The sequence below is a fragment of the Balaenoptera borealis genome (assembly GCF_965194805.1).
Source record: "Balaenoptera borealis genome assembly, chromosome: 12".
NCBI classification, from domain to species: domain Eukaryota; kingdom Metazoa; phylum Chordata; class Mammalia; order Artiodactyla; family Balaenopteridae; genus Balaenoptera; species Balaenoptera borealis.
This window is the reverse complement of record NC_138869.1, coordinates 73,715,340-73,739,767: the sequence shown is the minus strand read 5'-3', so window position 1 is coordinate 73,739,767 and position 24,428 is coordinate 73,715,340. Positions and strand designations below refer to the sequence as shown.

The window sequence follows — 24,428 nt, the reverse complement described above, 5'->3', positions numbered from 1 at the left end:
TTCTCCCTCTTCCTCTGGTGTCCCTCAGGATCTTGTGATAAGGCACATTCCACTTAAACTCACCCTCCCTCCAGCTAGTCACTTCCCCTCTTTTAGTGTTTATCAACACACATAGCCAGTCCTCCTTGCACGTTTGTTTTGTTGGAGACCTGCCTTATTCCCTGGGAACCCGGAGGAACAATGAGCTGTGGCCCAAGCCCTCTGGGGCACCGCCCCCATCCTGGACCACTTCCTCAACTTCCCCTGCTCACGTGTGACCCCAGCAGAGACTGCGTGGAGGCCCCTCCAACTTGTCTACCAAGTGCGTCAATCACTTGTTTACTTGCTTTTCCTGCCTGGCCCTGGGGGTTCCGCTGGCTATTTCTTCCCTCTGGAGGTTCTCCTGAGGTGAGCTTTGATCTTCAGAGGGGAAGGGGCAACAGGAAGATGGCAAGAGATGCTAAGAGTCTGTCAGCATCTGACTCATTCTGTGAGAAAAAAAAAAAGCCCTCTGTTAAAGCAACTTGAGGATGCTGATGAGAACTGAGCATCCCTGCCAGTGTCTGGATGGAAGTCTTCCTTTTTTCTGGGACAGAGGTGGAAAAGGGATGAAAATTCCACAACTCAGAAGCAAATTCTCTCAGGCCTTTCTATACTTAGCTAGCAGTATAATTCACTGAATAATAAACCAGTGTGAAACCTTTCCACAAAAAGCCACAGCAGCAGACCACCGCCTCCCCCCCCACACCGCCATTGGAGGGAGATGTTTTTAGTTGTGTAGCTTCCCTTGGACAAGACTGCTTGTAAAAACAACCTGCAACACAGTTTGATCTGAGAGCTGGCATGGAAACTCCTCTGGAATACTGCCTGAAATACAACCTATTAGCTACTTATTTGGGCTTCTGAGGGCTTTTTTGGTCCTCAAAATCCATACTAACATGAAAATGTATCACTGGGCAGGGATGTCTACATATTAAAATATCAGTCAGTGTCCCAGCACAGAAGGGACACTCAAAAAGGTTTAACTGAAGGTTACCAGTTAACTGAAGGTACATGATTTCATTACTTTGCAGCGTGGCTTTGGTTGCTATGTAAATTTTTACCATCAAGTATATTATATGTATAGAAGAGTATTTTAAATATATAGTACATTTAACACCTATGCACTTAACACAGAAACTGAGAAGTAGAACATTAACTGGTACCTTACACGTTCTCCAAATTCTCCTCTCTAAATAAAACTTCCAACCTCTTCCTCAGAAGTAACCAGCATGTTGACTTTTGTGCTAATCATTCTCTTGATTTTTGTTATAGTTTTTACTACCTAGGTATATATTCCTAAACAATGTGTATTGAGTAGAAGCACAAATCTAGCTAGGGATGGCAGGGCAATGTTGCCCCTGTTTGATGAAGTGGTCTGGGAGAGAGATAAACTAAACAGAGTCTCTGGGTCAGTCTGGTTTCAGTTTCTCCAAGAGTTTACAAGAGCCCCTTCTGGGGAGGCAGGTGGACAAGGTCATGCATGGGTCTTGGGAAACCAGAGTTGGGCATCTGCAGACATCTGGTAGGGCTGCAGTGGGGGCCAGGCACTAAGTACCAGAAGAAATGTGGTCCAGAGAGTGGGCTGCTCTGGGTTTTCTGCTTCACTATAGCCTACCTTCAGTTCCAGAAATAGATTAAAGCAGAGCACTTCCATGGGGTGAAATGAGCATCCTTAGTTGATCTAGAAAACAGGATATGCTGCTGGAAAAGCACCAACATCATCAGAAATTATTAAGGCAAGTCAAGAACAGATCATCTCAGCTAGACTCACCCAGGAATTCTGTCCTCAAGTTTAAAAAAAAAGGATCAATAGCAGTAGGGATCTGGTGATGACAGTTCTCAACCTATCTACCTTTTGAGGCATTCTAATCTGGACTTGTTGTCCTCTATGCCTGGTACACAACTGTCAATCTGAGATCACTGTTTACCATCCTTTTGGATATTTCTTTCACCCTTCTCCAGTGTTGGAGCTCATGTTTCCTGTATTTAATGCCTTTCTCTGTCTTGACTTACTTTTTGTGGTGCGTATACTCTAGTAACTCCCTGAGGAAGGATGCATAGGAAGAGAAATTTGTTGAGAATTTCTATACAGGTCGAGAAATGTTTTTATTCTATAGTCCTTGATTTATAGTTGGGCTGGGTATAGAATTCCAGGTGGGGGATAATTTTTCCTTCAGTATTTTGAGGGCATTTCTTCATTGTCGTTTTGCTTCACATATTGCTAGTAAGAAATCTAAAGCCATTCTGACTCCAGATCCTTGGCATGTAAGGCAAATTGTTGAAGGTTTGCCCCTTTTTTCCTTCATTTTGCAGCTGAGTAAACAATGACCACTGAAGATTAAATTACCTGACCTGAGGTCAGACAGCTATTAAGTGGCAGTGTTAGGATTCACACCCCAGTCCTCTGATTCCAAAGCTCCTTATTATTTTATTTTAAATGATATTTTTCAGAGTAAAGAAATACATGCTGTCATAGATATCTTAGAAAACATATAAAATTCCAATAAATAAAAAAAAAATAAGGTCACCAAAACTCTGTGTACTATTCATAGGGACTCACCATAATTTATACTTTATAATAATTTATCATTTATTTGTTTGTTTCTTAATTTGAATCATTTGGGTTGATAAACCTATTCTTTTTACACTACATGGCATCAGCCAAGGGCAGCAGGAATGGGTAGGAGTCAGAGTCTGAAAGGAGCAAGGTTCTAAGCATGTCCCTAAGGTAGAGAGCTGCTGTTCAGATTGATATGGTTCAGTACCCTGGAGAGCTCCACAGCAGGGACAGCCGTTGGAGACTCAGCAGAACAATGACTAGGAGTTCTTTAGGGTTTTGAACTCCTTTCCAAGACAGGAATGTTAAAAGAGACCATACACAGCTGGGATGGAGGTGAGGGATGGAGGTTTGTCTGATTCATCCTCACATCTCCCCAGTCCAATGAGTTTTGTGAGAGTAGGTCATTGTTCTCATCACTATGCCTTTTCTCAGGCTGTCTCCCCAGCTGGGAATGCCTTGCTAATTTCTACTCATCCTTTAATGTTCCATTTAATCATTAATTTCTCCAAAAAGTTTTCTGAGCTCCCTCTGCCTTCTCCTTCAAAAAATTTCCCCCATTTCTTCCTCTGAATCTCTCTTGGTCATTACATATGCCACACTAGATTATAACTGTCTGTCCTCCTAACTAGACTATGAGCTCCTTGAGGACAGAGACTGTGCCTCAGTTATCTTTGGTCTTAGTAAATACTCAATAAATAATATTAAATACTTAATAAGTGAATAAATTTCCTGTTGGCCATAGGGAGCTGTTGAAGGTGTTTCTCAACAACTTTGCCCACCCCCACCCCCCCACGAAGGACATTTGGCAATGTCTGGAAATAATTTTTGTTGTTGAAACTCGGGGGACGGGTGCTACTGGCATATAATAGGTAGAGACCATGGATGCTTCCCACATCCTAGTATGCACAGGACAGCCACCACAACAAAGAATAATCTGGCCCCAAATGTTATTCGTGCTGAGGTTGGGAAACCCTGTTTTAGAATAATGAAATGGATTTAATCAAACTCTTCTTTAATCAATTTAAGACTCTTCAGAGAGCAGTGAGTCCAACTGGCTCACTTTACAGATGAAAAACTGAGCTAGTTGGTTGTAGGGTAGGGCAAGACCTTGTACCATGGCACCCTTTCCATATGGTTGCACCTGGCTAACATTATTTTTTAGCTATTCAGTACTCTAAGTGGTAAAGGGATAGAATGGTTTTATTAATGTACCTTATCTGGGGCTCATCAATTAGGTCTGGGGGACAAGGATGAGATTGTTCAGACTGGAGAAAAGTTTTTGGCATCACAGAACAGGTCCAGCCAGCCTCTTCCCACCCCATCCCCACATCAGCCTCTTTTTTCTAGAAAGATGTGCCACAAATCTAGGGCTGAATGAGAAGCGTTCTCTCAATGGCTCATTTCTGAACAATTCAATCTGCTCCGGGAAATGAGAGATTAGCCTCTGGAAGAGTGAATCCACTTTAAGCCACTCTACATTAGAACCAAATAAAGCTCTGGAGGTCCCAGCCTGCCACAGGAGAATTCACTCTAATTGCTACAAACTGAGGGGATCCAGTATAATTTTCCTGCCATCAACAAATAATAGCATTTGGGGAGATGAACTCAATCTCCAAGGGAAGCTTTGAACCAAATGTGAGGTTATCTCCCTCTTCAAGTGCCTCAGATTTAGAAGGCTCTTGATCCCAGAGTGCCCCAATCATACCTCTCATGAGGTAAATCCGCCATTTTCCCAGCAGTAATCACAATGCCTGGATTTCTCCCACTCAGCTCAGCTGACTTAGAAAAGCCAGGTGATTCAGACACAATACACAGTGAATCAACAAAGAAAGGAAATGCAGAAAAAAAAACCCCCAATCTGTGTGTCATCTTGAATAAATGTGCCTTCCAATAAATTTGGTGAATTGTCTTCAAGGGAATCAGCTGAAAATGTGTTCATTTATTGTATATCATAACTGTCTGGTGCATATGTGATTAGCTGGAAATGATATTTGTGGGTCCACTGAGGCTCTGAAATGATGCAGAGGGGTAGCTTTTTTCTGCAGAAATAGCTCAATTTTGTTTGCTAAAGTTTGCCTTGGAGCATCAAAGGCTGTTCCTGTGTTGGCTGCTACTGGCATGAGAATGTGAAGGGGGGGGGGCACGGGGACAGAAAAGGACACTCGGCAGCAGGTCCCAACAAGAAAAAGCTGTCTCTCCACCTCTATTCCTTGTCCTCTTCCTCTGTCCTGCCCCCCCGCCATACAGTGAACACCATGGGGAGGAGGAGTTCAGTAACTCAGAATTTGTACTCAGATCTAGGTTTGAATTCCAGTTCTACTTCTTTCCTGAGCCTTAGATTCTTCACCTATAAATTGGAACTAATAATGCTAATATACCCAGTTTGTCAAGGGGGTTTACATGAGATGATGTATATAAAGCATATGGCTCATGAAGGCACTAAAGAAGTGTTCTATTATCATCACTGGGCTCAGTCTCTGCCCGGGTAATTTTCTAAAAACAGAAAGTTTGGTCCAGGGGATTAGAGAGAAGAGAATAATGGGATATGGATGGTCAAATGTAAGAAAACAAATCTCTATCAGGGGGCCACTGGAAGTTTTGTGGTCTAATGATTTTCCAAACCTCTTTACAAGATGTAAAATGGTTGGGTTTGTGGTTAACCAAACTTTTGATTTTTTGGTTTTTTTTTAATATTAATTATTTTATTTCTAGCTTATCATTAATTTCAACTACTCAGACTTTTGAATTGCTCAGCTCTGTGTTTAAGTTTCTATAGAATAGGTTTGGCACTGAGCAGGCTTGGAGAGTCCAAAACCTTTTGGACATTGCAATAACGTAGAGTTCAGAGTTTAGAGAGAATGTCAAATGAGAATCACCCTGCCACGGGTCCAAAGAGAGATCAATGCTTCTGCCATGAAAGAAAAAGGGGTTCCATTGGTGAATCTGCAGTTAGCATAAATATAGGGTGGTAACGGGTCTCTTAAGTGCAAAGGTGCCCACAAGCACCTCGTCAACAGAATAACTGGGAGAATACAGAGATTCCTGAGCCCACCTTGGAGAGTCAAGGGCCAACAGGGGCTCAGGATCCTGTTTCTTTTTAATTAAAGTGCCAAGGTGATTCTTTTTTTTTTTTTCCATAAATTTATTATTTTATTTATTTATTTATTTTTGGCTGTGTTGGATCTTCGTTGCTGCGCGTGGGCTTCCTCTAGCTGCGGTGAGCGGAGGCTACTCTTCGTTGCAGTGCACGGGCTTCTCATTGCGGTGGCTTCTCTTGTTGTGGAGCATGGGCTCTAGGCACACGGGCTTCAGTAGTTGTAGCATGCGGGCTCAGTAGTTGTGGCTCACGGGCTCTAGAGCACTGGCTCAGTAGTTGTGGCGCACGGGCTTAGTTGCTCAGCGGCATGTGGGATCTTCCCGGACCAGGGAATGAATCTATGTCCCCTACACTGGCAGGCAGATTCTCAACCACTGTGCCACCAGGGAAGCCCTGCCAAGGTGATTGTGATGATCAGTCAGCTTTGGAAACAGCTCTGAAGGTGGATGGCTCAGGTTGTGGGCTCCTGTTTTAGAAGTGATTCACTGAGTATTAGCATCCCTACTCCATTTACCTTTGCAAAGATCTGACCCATGTCTCTTCAAAATGATGTAAGAAAGGTTTAGGAGAGTCGTAAGAGGCACTTAGAGCTGACTCCCATTTCAGATGCTGTGGTTGTGGACTATGTGCCTGAGAAATGACACTATCTGACAACAATCATCAAATGTATTTTTGACATTCAAGTCTTGCACCATAAGACCCAACCTTCAAGATATCAACTCCCGGGACTTCCCTGGTGGTCCAGTGGTAAAGAATCCACCTTCCAATGCAGTGAATGCAGGTTCAATCCTTGGTCAGGGAACTAAGATCCCACATGCCATGGGGCAACTAAGCCCGCGCACCACAACTACTGAGCCCCCGCACCTCAACGAGACAGCCTGCATGCCACAAACTACAGAGCCCATGCACCCTGGAGTCCATGTGCCACAACTAGAGAGAGAAATCCCACACGCCACAACTAGAGAGAAGCCAGAGCGTGGCAACGAAGAGCCCAGGCACTGCAGCAAAAAAAATCCCTCATGCCTCAATGAAGATCCCACGTGCTGCAACTAAGACCCGATGCAGCCAAATAAATAAATTAAATAAATAAAATAAACAAATATTTAAAAAAAGATATCAACTCCCATCAATCCCCACCAGGCACTCAAAGTATCTCCCAATATACCTTGAACTTTTCTTTTTCATATCTTCCTCCCCAATCAGCAATGAGCTCAGCTCCACTAATAGAGGCAGTATGACCTGGTGTTTAAGAGGCTGGCTTTGGAATAAGGCAGGTTGGAATTCTAGTGTGTTTGTGAGCCAACTTGCACTATGCTGGTCAACACCCTAGGGATGCAGAGCAATAAGATAGAAGGGGCCTGGGTCATTGCCCAATGGCACTCTCAAGTGATGCCTGAAAGGAAAACACAAACTTCTATCTTGTTCAAGCCACTATTATTTTTGGTCATTATTCAAAAATCTGAAACTACATCCTACCAACCAGTAAACCAGCCACTGTAATACAGGTGATAAGGGTTGCTATAGGGGATGCACTTGGTGCTGCGAGAGCATACCTGAGGGAACCAAACCCTACCTGGGAGGCAAAGCCTAAGAGGCTTCCTAGCAAAGGAGATATTTAAGGGAAGTATGTAAGATGAGTGGCACTTAGGTAGGTGAGGAAGGGAGAAAAGGATGCCCCAGATAAAAAGAAAAAGTGTGAGCAAAGTTACAGAGGCAGGAAACAATTCGGGATGTTTGGAAAGTTGTAGTTTAGCATAGCAAAGAGTAGGGTTTGAATGGGCAGTGGGAAGAAATGCGCTGGGGCTTGGGAGTGGATTTTGTATGGGAAAAAAAGATGGTGTGGTGACATGATGAAAATCCCAATCAGAGAATTCCTCACCATGGAATCTCTCTCTGTATTTAGCAGCTGCTGGTGAGAAAGGAGACTGAAAGCTAAAGATAAGTACTATATGGTTTCCCCTATTATTAACTTCCTAATGGAGAGCCCAGATTCACAGAGGGGCTCAGTCCATTGTTCCTAACAGCTGGATTTCTTGTGAGGCAGACAGGAATCCCCAATGGCTCCTACAAACAGACTGTGGGAGGCTGGCTGATTGATAGGCCTGTCAACACCACCTCAAAGCGACCTCAAAGTGAGGTCAATGGCTGAGTAAATTTAACCCAAGCCTATCAAGGTAATGGGAGAAAGAGATTTATTTTGGTTCAGACAAGCTCTGGACAGTGACAGGAACCAGGAAGAAGGCAGGAGCAAAACTTGTGCGTCAGTGTTTGGATATGGAGACAATTTCAATTCAACCATCTCAGATGAATATTATCTTCCTTAGTCTAAGAACCTACCAAGGTATCAATTCTCCACATGCATTCCAATATGTCTGGGTTAGGAAGATCTTCTTTCCTTCCTCTGTTTCTTCCCAGGTCTTTGGTTACCCACTGAGTATGGACCATACTGGTTTCATATTCTTAGTTGCCCATGTTGACTAAGGGTCTACAATAAGCCAGGTACTGGTGGGCACTTCCTATCAGCTCACCTCATCTTGATATCTGCCTGTGAGATATTATCCCCATTTACAGATGATGAAGCAGAGGGACAAGTGCCTTGCCCAAGGCAAAATAAAAATTAGGAGTTAGGGGGTTTTGTTTGTTTTACTTCTACAGCTCAATGGATTATCACAGTAATTACTCATGGAACCACCACTAAAGTCAAGAGGGATCTTTGTCAACATCCTTTACCCCTCAAATCACTACCTACTCCTTCCCTACTTCTCTGAAGCCTCTCCTGGTTCCAAACTTCTGCTTTCTCCCTGACTCCATACCCCTTCCCTTAGCCTTCTGGAGCAATAAAGAAAATGAGGGACTTTCCTATGATTGCACAGATGTCAGAGCTGGGACTTGAACCCATGTGTTTGAAGTCCGCTATAGCTTGGTTGATTTCCTCCTCTCAGCTTACGTAAGTCCTTTCCACCTTTCAAGGCCGATCAAATGCCATGCTCCTCCATGGAGCCTTTTAGAACACTCCTGTCCTCTCTGGTCTTTTCCTCTACCTGGTGAGTTCCTGACTGTCTCTTCCACTGATAGGACACTTAGCAGATAGTGTCTGGCATTACTTAGCATTTCACATTCTTGTTTCATCTTCCCTATGAGTCTGTAAGCTTTTTTGGAGACTAGGGATCACAACTTACACCTGCTTTTTGTTTTTTTTTGGTTTTTTTGCAGGCAATGTGCTAAGTTGTTTTTTTTTTTTTATCATCTTTATTGGAGTATAATTGCTTTACAATGGTGTGTTAGTTTCTGCTTTAGAACAAAGTGAATCAGCTATACATAAACATATATCCCCATATGTCCTCCCTCTTGTGTCTCCCTCCCACCCTCCCTATCCCACCCCTCTAGGTAGTCAAAAAACACCGAGCTGATCTCCCTGTGTTATGCGGCTGCTTCCCACTAGCTATCTATTTTACATTTTTTAGTATATATAAGTACATGCCACTCTCTCATTTCATCCCAGCTTGCCCTTCCTCCTCCCTGTGTCCTCAAGTCCATTCTCTACGTCTGCGTCTTTATTCCTGTCCTGCTCCTAGGTTCAACAGAACCATGTCTTTTTTTTTTTTAGATTCCATATATATGTGTTAGCTTACGGTATTTGTTTTTCTCTTTCTGACTTACTTCACTCTGTATGACAGTCTCTAGGTCCATCCACCCCACTACAAATAACTCAGTTTCGTTTCTTTTTATGGCTGAGTAATATTCCATTATATATATGTGCCACATCTTCTTTATCCATTCATCTGTCAGTGGACACTTAGGTTGCTTCCATGTCCTGGCTATTGTAAATAGAGTTGCAATGAACATTGTGGTACATGTCTCTTTTTGAATTGTGGTTTTCTCTGGGTATATGCCCAGTAGTGGGATTGCTGGGTCATATAGTAATTCTATTTTTAGTTTTTTAAGGAACCTCCATAATGTTCTCCATAGTGGCTGTATCAATTTACATTCCCACCAACAGTGCAAGAGGGTTCCCTTTTCTCCACACCCTCTCCAGCATTTATTGTTTGTAGATTTTTTGATGATGGCCATTCTGACTGGTTTACACCTATTTGTATTCATAGAACCTTGAAAGTGGTCTGCACGGAGGAGGAAGCAGAATAAGTGGATTCCTGGGCTTTGGAGTCAGACTCAGGTTCAAATCCTGGTCCGGCTAGTGGCTTGCTGTGTAACACTGAATTACTTAATCTCTGTCCACATGCCTTCCTGAAGGGTTGTTGAGAAGATTAAAGTACATAATGATTTTCAGGGTGTAGCATAGTGCCTGGCACACATTAGTCATTCTGCAAAGGTAAACTATTATGGAACCCAACAAGTATTCATTGTTGATAACTACTCAACTGGTCCTCAAGGTTAAAAAATTTTTTTAAAGAAAGAACTAAGATAGAAAATCTCTTTTCCATAGGATACAAGTCTAGAAAAGCAACACACAAGTTGGAAGGAGGCCGGATATTGGGTAGGAATAGCCTCACTTCCCCTCCATCATGTTCACTTACTACAGAAGCAATAATGGCTTCCCAGTGTGCAGAGCATTGAAATGACTAACAGCTGAGCGGTGACAGCCAAGCAGAGTCAGGGGCCCTGGCCGTGTTCCTGCTGCTAAGTCATGCAGAAGAGGCCAGCTTTACCTCCGAGCCTCAGCAGCAGCTAATGCTGTTAGGATGAAAGATGGGTCCATTTGGGCCCTAAACTTTGGTGTTCAGGCACTCTAGAAGGTGAACGGCTGAAGAGAAAATACAAGGGCTGAAGCAGGAGTTTCCAGCGAAGAGGCTGAGCCGCTGTCAAGAATCAGGAAATATACCACTCTGGGTGCATGTGCATACTTTAACCAAACAGTCCATTTCTTCAAAGGACTTTAAAGGGCAAAAGCTTGCCTTCCTTCCAACTTGACTCCCATACATAACCACGCAGGAGACAGCTGATCTGAAACACAGCACCTATTGCTTTCTTTATGCCCATTCTCAACTTGCAAAGACATTCTTCTCCAAATACTTTCCGAAAATATTAAGGAGAGTTTTGGGGTGGGATTTCCATACAGATTATCTTTTCTGTAATTCTGTGGGCTTTGTCTGATCATCTGTCCTGCAAGTCATAGGAGGCATTTCTCTGAGCATCAGTTCTAACACAATAGAACTCAAAACGGAACAATGTAAGGCACGTCAGGTGGGTGGGAAACTGTGATAGCCTGAGATTTTGGAAGCTAAATGGAGTTAAGGAGATGCAGAGGAGGGTAATGAGGAAGCTTCAGATAATGGGATCAGGCAGGACTGACTCAAAAAACAGCAGAGACTGCTGGGCTCTTTTGGACCACAAGATCCCTGTCATTGGGTGGGGGGTAGGGGGCACAAAAAGGCAAAACTCAAACAGGCAGTAGTTGTCAGGCCAAAGCAAGTTGTGACCTGTGATCACAGGTGTGATCTTGTGATCACACTGTGACTTGTGATCAAGCCAAGAGTGTGTGGGTGCAGGGGGGTCAGGTGGCGATACTTTCCAGAGCAAATGCAAAAGATAGTGCTATAAAGGAATGAACTATCACCAGAAATATTCATTGTCTACAGCAATGCCCAGGAATTACATAACCTCATCAGCTTTCCTCCACTGGCCTCGGTTTCCCCATATTTAAATCCGAAGAAGTCGTACTACTCCCCAGTCTGAGTTAGTGACCCTCCTCTTCTCCCTCAGACCTCCATGTATAATTGTCTGTTAGTGAGTCTGCCTCCCCAACTAAGCCTTAAATTCCTAAGGGCTGGGACTGTATTTTATTCCTCTCTGCGTCCTCAAAGCCTGGCACACGGCCTGGCTTATAGCAGGTGTTCAATCAACATTTACCGACTGAATGGTCTCTAAAGTCCTTGGAGGACAGAATCATAGACTGACTGGATTGGTTGTTCTGATTCTGTCCTCTACAGAGCTCAGCATAAAGTGTGGGCCAAACAGCCTCCCCAGGAGCTGTCCTGATCAGGCTGCTTCAGTTGAAGTACCGTGGCCTTTCCTCCCCTTCCTTTCTCTTTTCTTAACTTCTTTATTCCCATCTTCAAATATCATTCTCCTTGGACTGTACCACTCTAAAGCCATTGTGCTCGCTTCAAACTTCAAGACTGGGGGGTCTCTTAAATGTGAAATACCAACCAGCCCTCTCATTTACTTCCCCTTCTGCAACCAAGTCCATAGACCTTCCTAAGGTCTTACCTAGGTCTGACCTTAGAGTCTCTTGGAAGAAGATCCTGAGGTAACAATTTGAATGGAAGAGGCTTACTGGGGAAGTGATTCCAGGGAGCACTGATAGTGGAGCAGGGAAGGAAGTGAGACAGGAAAGGGAAGAAAGGTAATACAGGATGCTTTAATGAGCAGGTATTGCTGTGGGCAACTGAGGTTCACTCCTCCTGAAGACCCCTGGGAGATTCTGTGGAATGCACCTCAGAGTCATCCCGATGAGGAGTGAGGGAGCTGGGGTATGTATCCACCAACTCCCATCCAAAATTGGTTGAAGGCTGTTAGAGGGTTAGGGGGAATAATCCCCCACCACTGCTAGTCTGCCTCATGCACTAGTTAAACACACTCCTGCAGTCAGAGAAAGCACCCAGGGGCTTGTAGAAACAAGCCATCAGCATGTACAGCAATAGTGAGATCTGAGGGGATCTGGGCAGGGGCACCAACACCTTATGCGACACATTCTAGACTGATGCCCCAAAGTCTTCCATCTTCTCATCCCAGTTTGCTCTACTATGGAGTAAAACATAAAGTTCTCCAGTTGGAAGAGACTTGGTAATCATCTACGTTAACCAAATCCCTCTTCAGTCCAGAATCCCCTCTACAACATTCCTGACAAGTGGTTGTCAGCCTCTGCTTGAATACTGCTAGTGTCAGGGAACTCACTGCACTGAAATTATTCCAGCAACTTGCTATTTCTGGAATAACGGAGTTGCTGAAAAATCCGCCCCCCCCTTTTTTTCTTTTTTAAAGAGTCCACATTAGTCACCTTGTAATTTCCAACTGTTGGCCTTAGTTCTGCCTTTTGGAGCCACACAAAATGATTCTGCTCCTCCATTCACAATAGCCCTTTTAGTTAGTTTCTAAAACTAACTGGTATGTTTTCACCATGACTCTTCTTCTCCAGCCCAAATCATCCACTGCCTTTATTACTCTTACTAAGATATGGTCTTTAGACCAGTCATTCTCAACCAGGGGCAAATTTGCCTCCGAGGGGACATCTGGCACCGTCTGGAGACATTTCTGGCTGTTATAACTACCAGGAAGCACTACTGGCAAGTATGGCTTGGGGTCAGGGATGTTGCTAAGAATCCTACAAGACACAGGACAGCCCCCAAGACAAAGAATTATCTGGCCCCAAATGTCTAAAATACCAAGGCCAAGAAACCCTTTTCTAGAAACATCATTATCCAGGCCACTCTCCTTTGGACATTCCTATGGCTTGTCATATAAAGCACAGGGCTCAGAACTTGACACGTGGTGCCTGCAGGGACAGGACCACAGAAAGCATGAGTATGGGCGTCCTCTCTCACTCTGACAATGGGACTGACTAGAGCAGCTGAAGCATCCACCATATACTCCCCTCCTCCCCAGTCTGGGGTCAGGGAAAAGCTCCAAGCCCTAATGAAACAAACTGCTCTCAAGCCAACAATTAGGAAATAAAAACAAAGATATAAAAACATAAATGCAAGTCTAGGAAGTAGCGTTCTCTCTGAGCATCTACACAACACTTTAATCATGACAGATTGAATCAGATTCGTTTTAGTTTTTTTTTTTTTACCCGAAAGATATAATTGTAGATTTCTCTGTAAAATTTTTGCTACCTGAAAACATGATAAATTGTCTTTTGTATTTTCATCCATGCCACTCCTAAAAACATCAGACAGGACAGACTGATGTGGATCCACTTCTTAACTCTTTTTGGGTAAGGCTGTGTTGACCAGCTATGAAGTCACTTAACTGTAGCTTACATTTATTTATCTGATCTAAGAAAACACCAGGTCTAGATGGTTTTACTACTAAGTCTTATCAAACATTCAAGAACCAGTTAATTCTTATTTTATTCCAACTGTTCTAGAAAATGGGGGGGGGTGGGTGGGAGGGAGATGGAGACTTCAGCTTATTTCAGAAAGCTAGCATAATCCTAAAGCCAAAACCTTTCAAGAACAGTGCATGAAAAAAATTTATAGGAAAATCTCATTAATGCACATAGATATAAACTTCCTTAAAGATTACCAAACTGGATCTAGCTTTGAATTTTATATTTCACAAAGTGGCTCAGTTTTGTTTATTCCGGGAATGTAGGATGATTTAACAGAAAGTCTATTAATGTAACTTACTACATTAATAGATTAAAGTGGTGGGTAGGAGTCAGGAATGGACCACAGGCACACAGAGGGACGTTCTTTTCTTTATTTTTTTTTTTAAGTAGCTTTTTCTGTGTTATAAAACCCACAAAATTTCTGTGATATAAAATAAACATTTATTTTTCATACATCTTGGGTAAGCCAGGGGCAACTATTTTGGGCTGGGCTCAACTGGTCAGTGAGTCAGCTGGGTGACCACATCCAGAAAACTCTCATTATTCTTGGACCAGCTGGCTAGTTGTTGCAAGTTCATCTCATGGCAGGGCAGAGTATTAAGAGGGTGAACTCAACAGGACAAACACACTTCAAGCCCCCCAACTTGTATAATACCTGCCATCACCCATCTGGCAAAAACAACTTGCATGGCTGAGTTCAAAGTCAAAGAATGGGGAAGTATATTCTCCATGGCATGGATACTAGGAGGGCATGTGGATATTTTATTACTTATAATTTACAAATATGATATACATGTATACACATTATATATATGTTTATTATGTGTCCAATTTATATATATGAAATTTGGTATACACAAAGTATTTCATAATAAAGCTTAAATTCACACATTAAGTACACTTTGGGACCCTTCTTACTTACTAGTCTCATAATCTTATCCAAAAAGGAAAAGGAGTTAGTTTGGCATGAGGTGTTCTTCATGATCATCTCTTTCATCTTTACTTTTTCCCATTCTTTCAGCCTCTTCCAAAAAGGATTTAAAGAGGTTTACAAAGCACTGAGACAAAATAAATTTATCATCAGAAAACAAAGCAAAGGGAAAATAAGGTTACTGAAACAAGATGGAGCTAGAAATGCCATTAGCACTTGGCTGGATATTCTCTGTTTGCTCCCCTTATCCTCTTCCCACCTTTCTCTACCTGTTTAAGGGCTCCTTCATCTCGGGCTTCTCCTATAGCTACAGGTCTCACTGAGTTCTGATGACCACTCTCTCCTCTTCTGCTTGAGGCCCAGAGGCTGGTAACATTTCCTGTGAACTTCCTTGCTGGCTCCCTTAATTTTGCCACATCTTTGTAACACGAAGCTCTCCTTACTTAACATTTTTGAAGGTGCCATATTTCCTGCCAGAGACCCTGATTGCAATAGCCCACACAAATCATATGCCTTAAGTCTAAACGCCTACTAGAAGTAGATGATAAATACAGCTCTAAGGTCTCAGTGTGATTATCAAGTGGGAAAGACAATTGATAAAAGAGTCACCAGTCCCTCCAGAGAAGCAGATCTACTCTGGACGCCATGATGGGCAAGAAATTTTTTGTGCCTTCTCAATGACAGGTCATTGTGGTATAACACCCCCATGTCTTTTCTGTCTCACAGACCATCTCTAATTATTCAGGGCCCAGTCCTCATATATCCTCTTTTTATCCACACTCACTCCTTAGTTGATCTCATGGCTTTAAATATCACACACATGCTGATGACTCCCAATATGTAGCTCCAGTTCTCACTTTTCCCTGAACTCCAGTTTTCACTATCCAATTGCCTACGCTGTTTGTCCAATAGGCATCTCAAACTCTTGGCATGTCCAAAACAAAACTCGCCAAGTTTATCGAATAATCCTCTCTTCCTAGTCTTCCTCCATCTCAGTAGAGGGCCTTGGCATCCTTCACTTGGGTGCTCAGGTGTGTGGACTGGTGGGGAGGGGGCCTGGCGGAAATCCATCATCCTTGATTCCTTTTTCTCATACTCCACATCCAATCCAGCTGCACATTATGTTGGCTCAGATATTCAAAAATATATTCAGAATCTGACCAATTTTCACCACCTGCATCACTTCCCACTCTAGCTCCAACTTCCCAGTCTCTCTTATACCACTGTACTTGCTCCTAACTTGTTTCCCTCCTTCTATACTTGCCCTCTTCCAGGGTCCCACCTCCAGCAGCCAGTGTGACCCTTTAAAAATACATCAGATCATGTCATCTACTCAAAATCCTCCAGTCGCTTACCATCACACTCAGAATGTAGTATAAAGTCTCCACCATGGCCTGTAAGGCCGAACTGACCCTTGATGTTCTGTGAGCAGGTGAAGCATAGTACTTGAGGTCTTGGGACCTTTGCACTTGCTGTTTCCTCTGATTGAAACACTCTTCTCCAGATATCTACATGCCTCCACCACTCATTTCACTTAGGTCTCTGCTCAAATGACAACTCCTCAGAGAAACCTTCCCTGGTCATTGGCTCAAAACAGCCCCACCATCCTTATTCCTTACTTTACTTTTCTTCACAGCACTAATCAGTACCTGACATTACATTAAATATAAATATGTAATTATGCATTAGTCTTCCCATTTAGAATGCTAAATGCTACGAAAACAAGGGTTTCCTTCACCCCAGCATCCCTGGTATGATACTTGACACGTAGAGGGCTCTCAATAAATATTTGCTAAGTGAATGAAAGACTCCATTCTAGGTCATCTGATTTCTTGACTCACACTCAGAAAGATCAAAGAAATATTTGAGCCTCAATTAAGTGAGTGGCACTTAGCTAGATGCTTAGAGCTTTAAAAAAATCTAACAGTTCCTGACCCGAACTGTGACCTTCTGGGTGAGTAGTGATTGGGAGAGGACACAAGGGAGTCCTCAGGGTACTAGAAACGTTCTTTATCTGGGTAATAGTTATATAGGTGTACACCTAATTACAGATCTACTGAGCCAAACACTTCACATTTGTGTATTTTAAGTTGCACCCCAATAAAAGATTTGTTTTGTTTTGTTTTAAGTTTCTGGCCTATCTAGACACATCAACAGGTAGTTTCCAGCGCGGCAGACCAATGAGAGGTCTGCACAGACTGCCTGCCATATGATCAGCGAGAAAGCCACCCTCCAAAGTGCTAAGATTGGCAAACCGGCTAAAAGGAAAAGGTAGGCTGTATCCTGCCTTCCTTCTGACACCAGAACATCCCACAGATCACGGGCCTTCTTCAGTGCCCCAGGTCCACTTTCTCAATCTGATGCTCAACTGCTAGAAGATACGCCACCTGTTAGGGAGCAGATCCCTGAAGTGAGATGGAGCACGGCAGAGCTTAGACCGGGGCAAGAGAGAGGAACAGTATGGCAGCCTTTATGCTTTAGATTCTTAACCACATAGTTTGAGGACGTGAACACCGCGTCCACGCGTTTGGAGGGAACAACTAGCTGTACACTCGGCTCACCGAACGTCACAAACCCAGCGAACGCCCGGCCTGGGCCCCAGGCCCCCAACGCGCACGCGCAGCATAAAGCCGCCGCTACGCAGGCGCACTGCAGCCTTGTGCCGGGCAAAGCGGGGACAGGTGCCCCTGCGAGCGGGCGCGCGCGCGTTCTCGGGCGCGCGGGAAACGGGGTGCGCGCTATGGAGCAGCGGTTAGCTGAGTTCCGGGAGGTCCGGAAGCGAGCCGGGCTGGCGGCCGAACCCAGCACTTCGAGCCAGCGTGCACAAACCTCGGGAGAGAAGGCGGAAGCAGCTGCGACTCCAAAAGCAGCGCCAGGCTGGCTAAAACGGTTCCTGGTGTGGAAACTGAGGCCCGCGAGTGCCCAGGCCCAGCCCAACCTCGCTCAGGTGAGAGGAACGAGGCCTCACCCCCGGGTCCCTGGCTTCTGAGCCGCGGACTTGGCCTCTCGGGCAGCTCCGCCGAGGCCCCGCCCCGCCACCACGTGGTGGCAACACCCCCAGCCCCCCACCTCGCCGCGTCAAGGAGCGGCCCGGCCCGCCATCCAGGCTCCCTCCCCAGCTTTCCAGCCGGGCCTTCGGTGGCGGGGCGGGGCTGCTGGCGCCTCCCGCCAGCTCGGGGGCGGGCCCTCGCGTCTCCAGCCTCTCGCATGGGCCCTGATGAGTGGCTTCGACATTTTCCTTCCAGCCCGCGACCCACGCAGCTCCGACTCCAGGCTTGAAGCGAGGGTCTAGGATCCTGGAAGAAAGGACCTCTGCCCTTGTGTTATTCACAGCGAGTTGAGTTATCGTTGTGCCCCCGGTGGCTTTGGGAAACCTCTCCACAATGGTGTTGAGTCACAGCCCTCTGCTAATGGAGGGTAAAAGGTCTAATTGGATTCTGATAAAAAGTGGCAGTAATTAAAGCTTCATTTGATTTCGCACCTGGGCCACATGCAGCCAGTCGCCCAAATAGCCTGCGCTTTAGAAATGGCATTTGAATACAAAATTCGCAAAAGTGTGGTAACTGTAACTGCCCGTGGTGGCATGTACCTTTGTCTCACTATTGAACTAGCAAGCCCTATTCAAGTTTAACAATGAATGTTCAAGGCGAAGACAATATATAGATTAGTATGATATCCGTTTCACCCTGTGAGTCTTTGGTAATTTCCTATTCACGTCTCAGTATCTTCGTTTTCACTCATGAGTAAGGTGGCAAGGTGATGACTTGAGTGTGAGATTGGAGCATCTATGTGGGAATACAGGACAAAACATCAAGGGGATATCTGTGCTGTGAGGCAATCTGTGACATGGCCTTTGTCCCTCCTAAGTGCAGTAACAGCCAAAAATTCCTTTTGAAAATTAAAATGTACCTTACTCCTCTTAAAATTACTTCAGTTCATCTATCATTGCACCACATCTGGTTTTAAGGAATTTTTAGGAGAGCATACTGTTACTCAGTTTGGATTAGATATTATTCTCCATGACACGCAGGGTTCCAACTGACTTGCAGAAAGAGAGTGCAGCAGGTTTCAAACAGTCCATTTCCTTGCATGCAGTTTGTCTCAGGATGACTATTGTTGATTAGAACTCACTGAGCACAATTACTTAGGATTTTATTTATTTATTTATTTTTAAATAAATTTATTTATTTTATTTTATTTATTTTATTTTTGGCTGTGTTGGGTCTTCGTTGCTGCACACGGGCTTTCCCCTGTTGGGGCGAGCAGGGGCTACTTTTCGTGGCTTCTCCTTGCGGTGGCTTCTCCTGTTGTGGAGCACGGGCTCTAGGCACGTGGGCTCAGTAGTTGTGGCTTGCGGGCTCTCGAGCACAGGCTCAGAAGCTGTGACGCATGGGCTTAGTTGCTCCGTGGTATGTGGGATCTTCCCGGACCAGGGCTCGAACCTGTGTCCCCTGAATTGGCAGGCGGATTCTTAACCACTGCGCCACCAGGGAAGTCCCTGGTTAGGATTTTAGAATCCATTTCCTCTACCTCTTTTCCTCTCCCAGTTACAAAATAGTATCTAGTCCACACAATGAGTTTTTGACTGTATGTCTCATTTCCAAAGGAATATGAGATCATTGAGTTGGATCTAGAGAAGCTGAACTTGGAGAAAGTTTTCATTATTAAAAACCCAAAAGCCGATGGCCTGACAAAGGGATGAGAGGAAATGCCGGACCTCCAGTGCTTCTTATTAATTACTCTGTTTTTCATAAGGAACTTTGAAGCTCATTTTCATTGGCTCAGCTACCATTCCTGGGTTTGTTCTGGTGTGAAATTCTCATTAAACTGCTTTTTTTCTCCCCTAATTTATAATCTATCTCTACCTAATAATTTAGGTGGCATACAGTGGCTTGTCAGAGATTTCTTTAACCTTCTGTTTCTAATTGCTCCTTTTTGCTGGCCATTGACAAGGAAGCATCCACCTCCTCCTTACCTCACTCTCGAATTTAGCTTGCAGAAAAGCAGTCCACTAAAATAAAATATTTCTTTCTGTGACAAGCGTCTACCACATTAGGACAGAAATGCCTGTAACTTTTAAAAACTCCTGCCAAGCCCCCCACCCCACCCCCATCTCCCTCCCAGGCCCCCAGTGCACCATCTAGCCCCAAGGTCCATTGCCCACACTCATCCTGAAATTCCTCCCCTCCAAGCCTTGGCTCAGGTTGGCCCACTTCTCAAATGCTCTCCTTCTTTGGCGTCACCTGGCCAAGCACAGCCTTTGCATCACCCTCTCAATTCCAGGAGTCATCTTTTAACTTTTCTTTTCCCCCATCAGCATTCATTGATTCAGTATAATCCTATCATGTGCCCACTGTGTTCCAGCTGCTTTCCTGTATCCCAGGAGACAGTGTGATAAAGACAAAGCCCTGCTCTCACAGAACTTGCCTTTGAGTTGAAAGAACAGAATGATGAATGCTACAAAAAGGTGGGGGGGACCCAGGGTGCTGTGATAGTGAATCGGGGGTGAGGGATGCAGAGTGCCACTTTAAATTGGGTGGACTCACTGAGGAGGTGACCTCACCATTTTCATAAGAAGGAGCCACTTTTGCAGAAACCTGGGAGAGGCCAAGGGTCCATGTGGTGACATTTTTACTGAGGTTTGTAGAAGAGGGAGCCAGCCAGGTGGTGTGAGGGGAAGGGGCTTTCCTCTCAGAGGGAACCACAAGTGCAAAGGCCCTGAGGTGGGAAGCAGCTTGGTATACAAGGAACGGAATTCCTGTCCCTAAACTGCACCATATGTGCTGTGGTGACTGTGGTGACCACAAACGCTTCCACAACACAGCTTTTACAGCAGAAGGCACACTGGTTCTAAAACAAATGCCAAACGAGGCAGAGGAATTTCCTTATTCCCCCCTCTTTGTTCCCTTTGCCAGTTCATTTAACCCCCTACCCCACCTCATCTCCTTCTAGCTCTCTAACCCTTCCCCTTACCACCCCCCCATAAAGGCCCTAATTAAGTAAAAAGGGCTTTGGAGGGAGATCATCCTAGGATGCTAGACCAAACTCATCTCTGCCTGTCACCAGCCGTGTGACTTTAGGGGAGTTGCTTACACCTCAGCGTTTTCTTATCAGTAAATTGGGAATAATAATACCTGCTTGCTGGATTACAGGAGATCAGGCATCTTGAAGGCACTCAATAAATGGTGGCCATAGCATTATTCTTGTTATACTCCTTCAATAATAAAATAAATTCAGTCTACTGTGAGTTTCAGGTCGTACACATTTAAGATGTATTCTGTAGCCATCATTTCTCTCCGTCTTCCATGTCACCACCCTAATCTCTGCCTGGTCCTGTCTTGCTGGGCCTCCTGCATGAGCTACTAACAATTTCCTTTCTTCTACTTTTGCAGCCCATTTTCTGCCTGGCAGCCAGAATAGTCTTAAATATTAATCAGATTGTATTAGTTCCCTGCTTCAGTGATTTCCCTATTGTGCACACTGGTTAAATCTGAAAGGGACATTTATTTGTTTAATAAATGTGTGTGTTTGTGGGTGGGGGTTTGTTGATTTTATGTTAAGAACCTTTCCAATCTAATTGAAAAGGTAATAATTACAATATTGATACTAAAAATCAAGGGTTTAACAATATAGAATTTCTGAAGCAACATAAATCAGATGACCTGTATTTTTAATCAGGACCAAATAATATTTGTGGTCCCTTTTAAATTGCCACGTGAAGAATAAGAGATATAATTGAATAAATGAACTAAAAGTCTACTATGTATTGAGAACTTATGTGTGGGGTACTGTGTTTGGCTCTGGAGACACCAGAAGATAATAAATGGTAGCTTGGGGCCTCGTGCAACAATCTAGGGACACATGTGACCTATATTAAAAGAGAGACACTTGAATGAGGAATAGTTTGGTGCTCAGTGAGAAACAGCCAGTCAGAGCTCTAGGTGGCAGAGGGGACACCCTCCTTGATGGCCCAGGAGGTCGGGGCATATATAGTTCACCGTGCTTGCCTGGAGGAAGCAAGTTGCTGAAGAATGGAGAGGAAGCAGAGGCTATTCCTAGCCACAGAGGGACAATGTCTTTGGGTCGTAAGACCAGTTGAACTGGAGTAGAGGGTTCATTTATAGAGCAATAGATGGCGGATCATGTTGTTCAGAAACTTTTTAGACCACTGTTTTACAGACTGCAAGTCATGACTCATTAGTGGGTGGTGAAATCAATTTAGAGGATCTAGTCCTCTGTTAAAACTAAATTTAAACAAATAGAATAGAAAATCAAAGCTTCATATGTAAGGAAGGTATTTGTTGATTTGTGACCTTTTTTCCCCCTGATATATGTATGCGGGGTTGCAGTACAAAATGTATTTTTTATTGTGGGTCATACCCAAAAAAGTTTGGAAAATACTGGACTGGAGATCAAGCACCCTAAAGCTCCTTAAGTACCTGTGTCTCCCATTAGCACACAGCGCAGGGGCCTGTGTACTGGCATTTCTGTCTGTTGAGTGAATGCAAGGCCTTGGATTCCAGCCCAAGGAGTTTAAATTTTAACCCGTAGGCGATAAAAATTTGTCAAAGGTTTGTGAGCAGGGGGTTGATGGGTGTTGTAGCAGATCCACTTAGCAGCTGTACATAGGATGGTTTGGGGAGGGAAGAGTTAGGAGGTGGGGAGTCCAGTTAGGAGATCCTGGGGGTGTGTAGGATGGTCACAGGGGATGGAAAGGTTGTGGCTATCCCAGTGACTTTCTTTTTAATGTGTGGAAGGGATTTTTGTTTCCCGTTTCTGGTGTAGTCTTCATTTTAGAATCATGTCACTCAACAAAATTTTAGCTCCTCTAGACAAATCAGCAAACATATATTGATTCTGTGTGGGAAGCATGTGGTCACTGCCTTATCAAACAATTACGGGGGAGTTTCTGTACCAGGCACAAATTAGCTCCTGTTAGCAACAGATTAATCTGAGGAAATGTCTGCCTCAGATGGATATCCCTCTGAACGCTGTAAGGATTTCATCGGGTCACATCTCACTGATCGGTTTTGATTCTGTCGGAGCAGAATGCGTAGGAGCTCTTTGGAGATGGTTGTCCTAGAGAGCAGGGCAAGAGAACAGACGCAGATGAGCCGGAAGCCTTTCCCGAGCGAGGACAGCTGTCTCTCCAGATCGGTTTTGATCCTCCCGGCCCCACTGCCTATTATTCTTACTTTGGTTTGTTTGTGTGTGTCCCAGGGAGCGGTTCGGCTTGGGGGCCGCGCGTCACAGCCACCGGGGAATCCAGCCGAGCCTCCGCCGGCCCCGCCCCCGCAAGACCAGCCTCTCCTGACCAACATCACCTTCTTGAAGGTGCTCCTCTGGTTGGTCCTGCTGGGACTGTTTGTGCAACTGGAATTTGGCCTGGCTTATTTTGTCCTGTCGCTCTTCTACTGGATGTATGTGGGGACACGAGGCCCCGAGGAGAAGACGGAGGGGGAGAAGAGCGCGTACTCCGTGTTCAACCCCGGCTGCGAGGCCATCCAGGGTACCCTGACTGCCGAGCAGCTGGAACGCGAGCTGCACTTGCGACCCCTGCAGGGGAGATAGGACCAGCCGTGCTGTCAGCTGGCCTCCCAAGGTCCTTTCACCCCTGGGGCACTGACTTGTGGGTTTGACTAAGGACAGCTTGCGGGTCAGTTCTGTGACTCCGCAATTCCACACGCTTTCCCCGATCTCCTGCTGCAGTTTTCTTTCAGAACTTCTTTTTGGTTTTGGTGAAACTCCCAGGAAGACGCTCACTGTGGGTCTGATGCAATTTATAAAAATTACACGCTTAAGAAAGGAGACCTGTTTGTCTCTTTATTTGAGAGAGGTGATTTTTAGAGCACTAAGAGGGCATTGGGGAGATAACTGTTTAAAATATCCAGCTGTTTGTAGTAATCGTTTGGTACATCAAGACTGTATAAAGTAAATATTCTCTTTAAATCTTTTTTTAATTAATTTATTTTTCATTGAAGTATAGTTGATTTATAATGTTGTGTTAGTTTCAGGTGTTCAGCAGAATGTTTCAGATATATATTCTTTTTCAGATTCGTTTCCCATATAGGTTATTATAAAATATTGAGTATAGTTCCCTGTACTACACAGTAGGTCCTTGTTGTTTATCTATTTTATATATAGTAGTATGTATCTGCTAATTCCAAATTCCTAATTTATCCCTCCCCCCCGACCTTTCCCCTTTCGTAACCATAAATTTGTTTTCTATGTCTGTGAGTCTGTTTCTGTTTTGTAAATAAGTTCATTTGTATCATTTTTTAGATTCCACATATAAGTGGTAGCATATGGTATTTGTGTTTCTCTTTCTGACTTACTTCACTTAGTATGATAATCTCTAGGTCCATCCATCCATGTTGCTGCAAATGGCATTATTTCATTCTTTTTTATGGCTGAGTAGTATTCCATCGTGTGTGTATATATATCACATCTTCTTTATCCATTCCTCTGTTGATGGACAATTAGGTTGCTTCCATGTCTTGGCTATTGTAAATAGTGCTGCAGTGAAGAAGGGTGTTGTGCGTGTATCTTTTTTTTGTTGTTGTTTTTGTTTTGGTTTTTTTGAATTTTATTTTATTTTTTTATACAGCAGGTTCTTATTAGTTATCCATTTTATACATGTTAGTGTATATATGTCAATCCCAATCTCCCAATTCATCACAGCACCACCACCGCTCCCCACCGCTTTCCCCCCTTGGTGTCCATACGTTTGTTCTCTACATCTGTGTCT

The 24,428-nt window shown here is 44.2% G+C and overlaps 1 protein-coding gene across 1 annotated transcript; it reads left to right on the top strand.

Annotated features, from left to right (window-relative positions):
* Positions 1-17,171: 17,171 nt before the first annotated feature.
* Positions 17,172-23,912, top strand: SAYSD1 (SAYSVFN motif domain containing 1). The gene is made up of 2 exons (XM_082347899.1): positions 17,172-17,627; positions 22,901-23,912. The coding sequence occupies exons 1-2, from the start codon at positions 17,421-17,423 to the stop codon at positions 23,249-23,251; spliced, it is 558 nt and encodes a 185-aa protein (XP_082204025.1). The 5' UTR covers positions 17,172-17,420; the 3' UTR covers positions 23,252-23,912.
* The last annotated feature ends 516 nt before the right edge of the window (positions 23,913-24,428 follow it).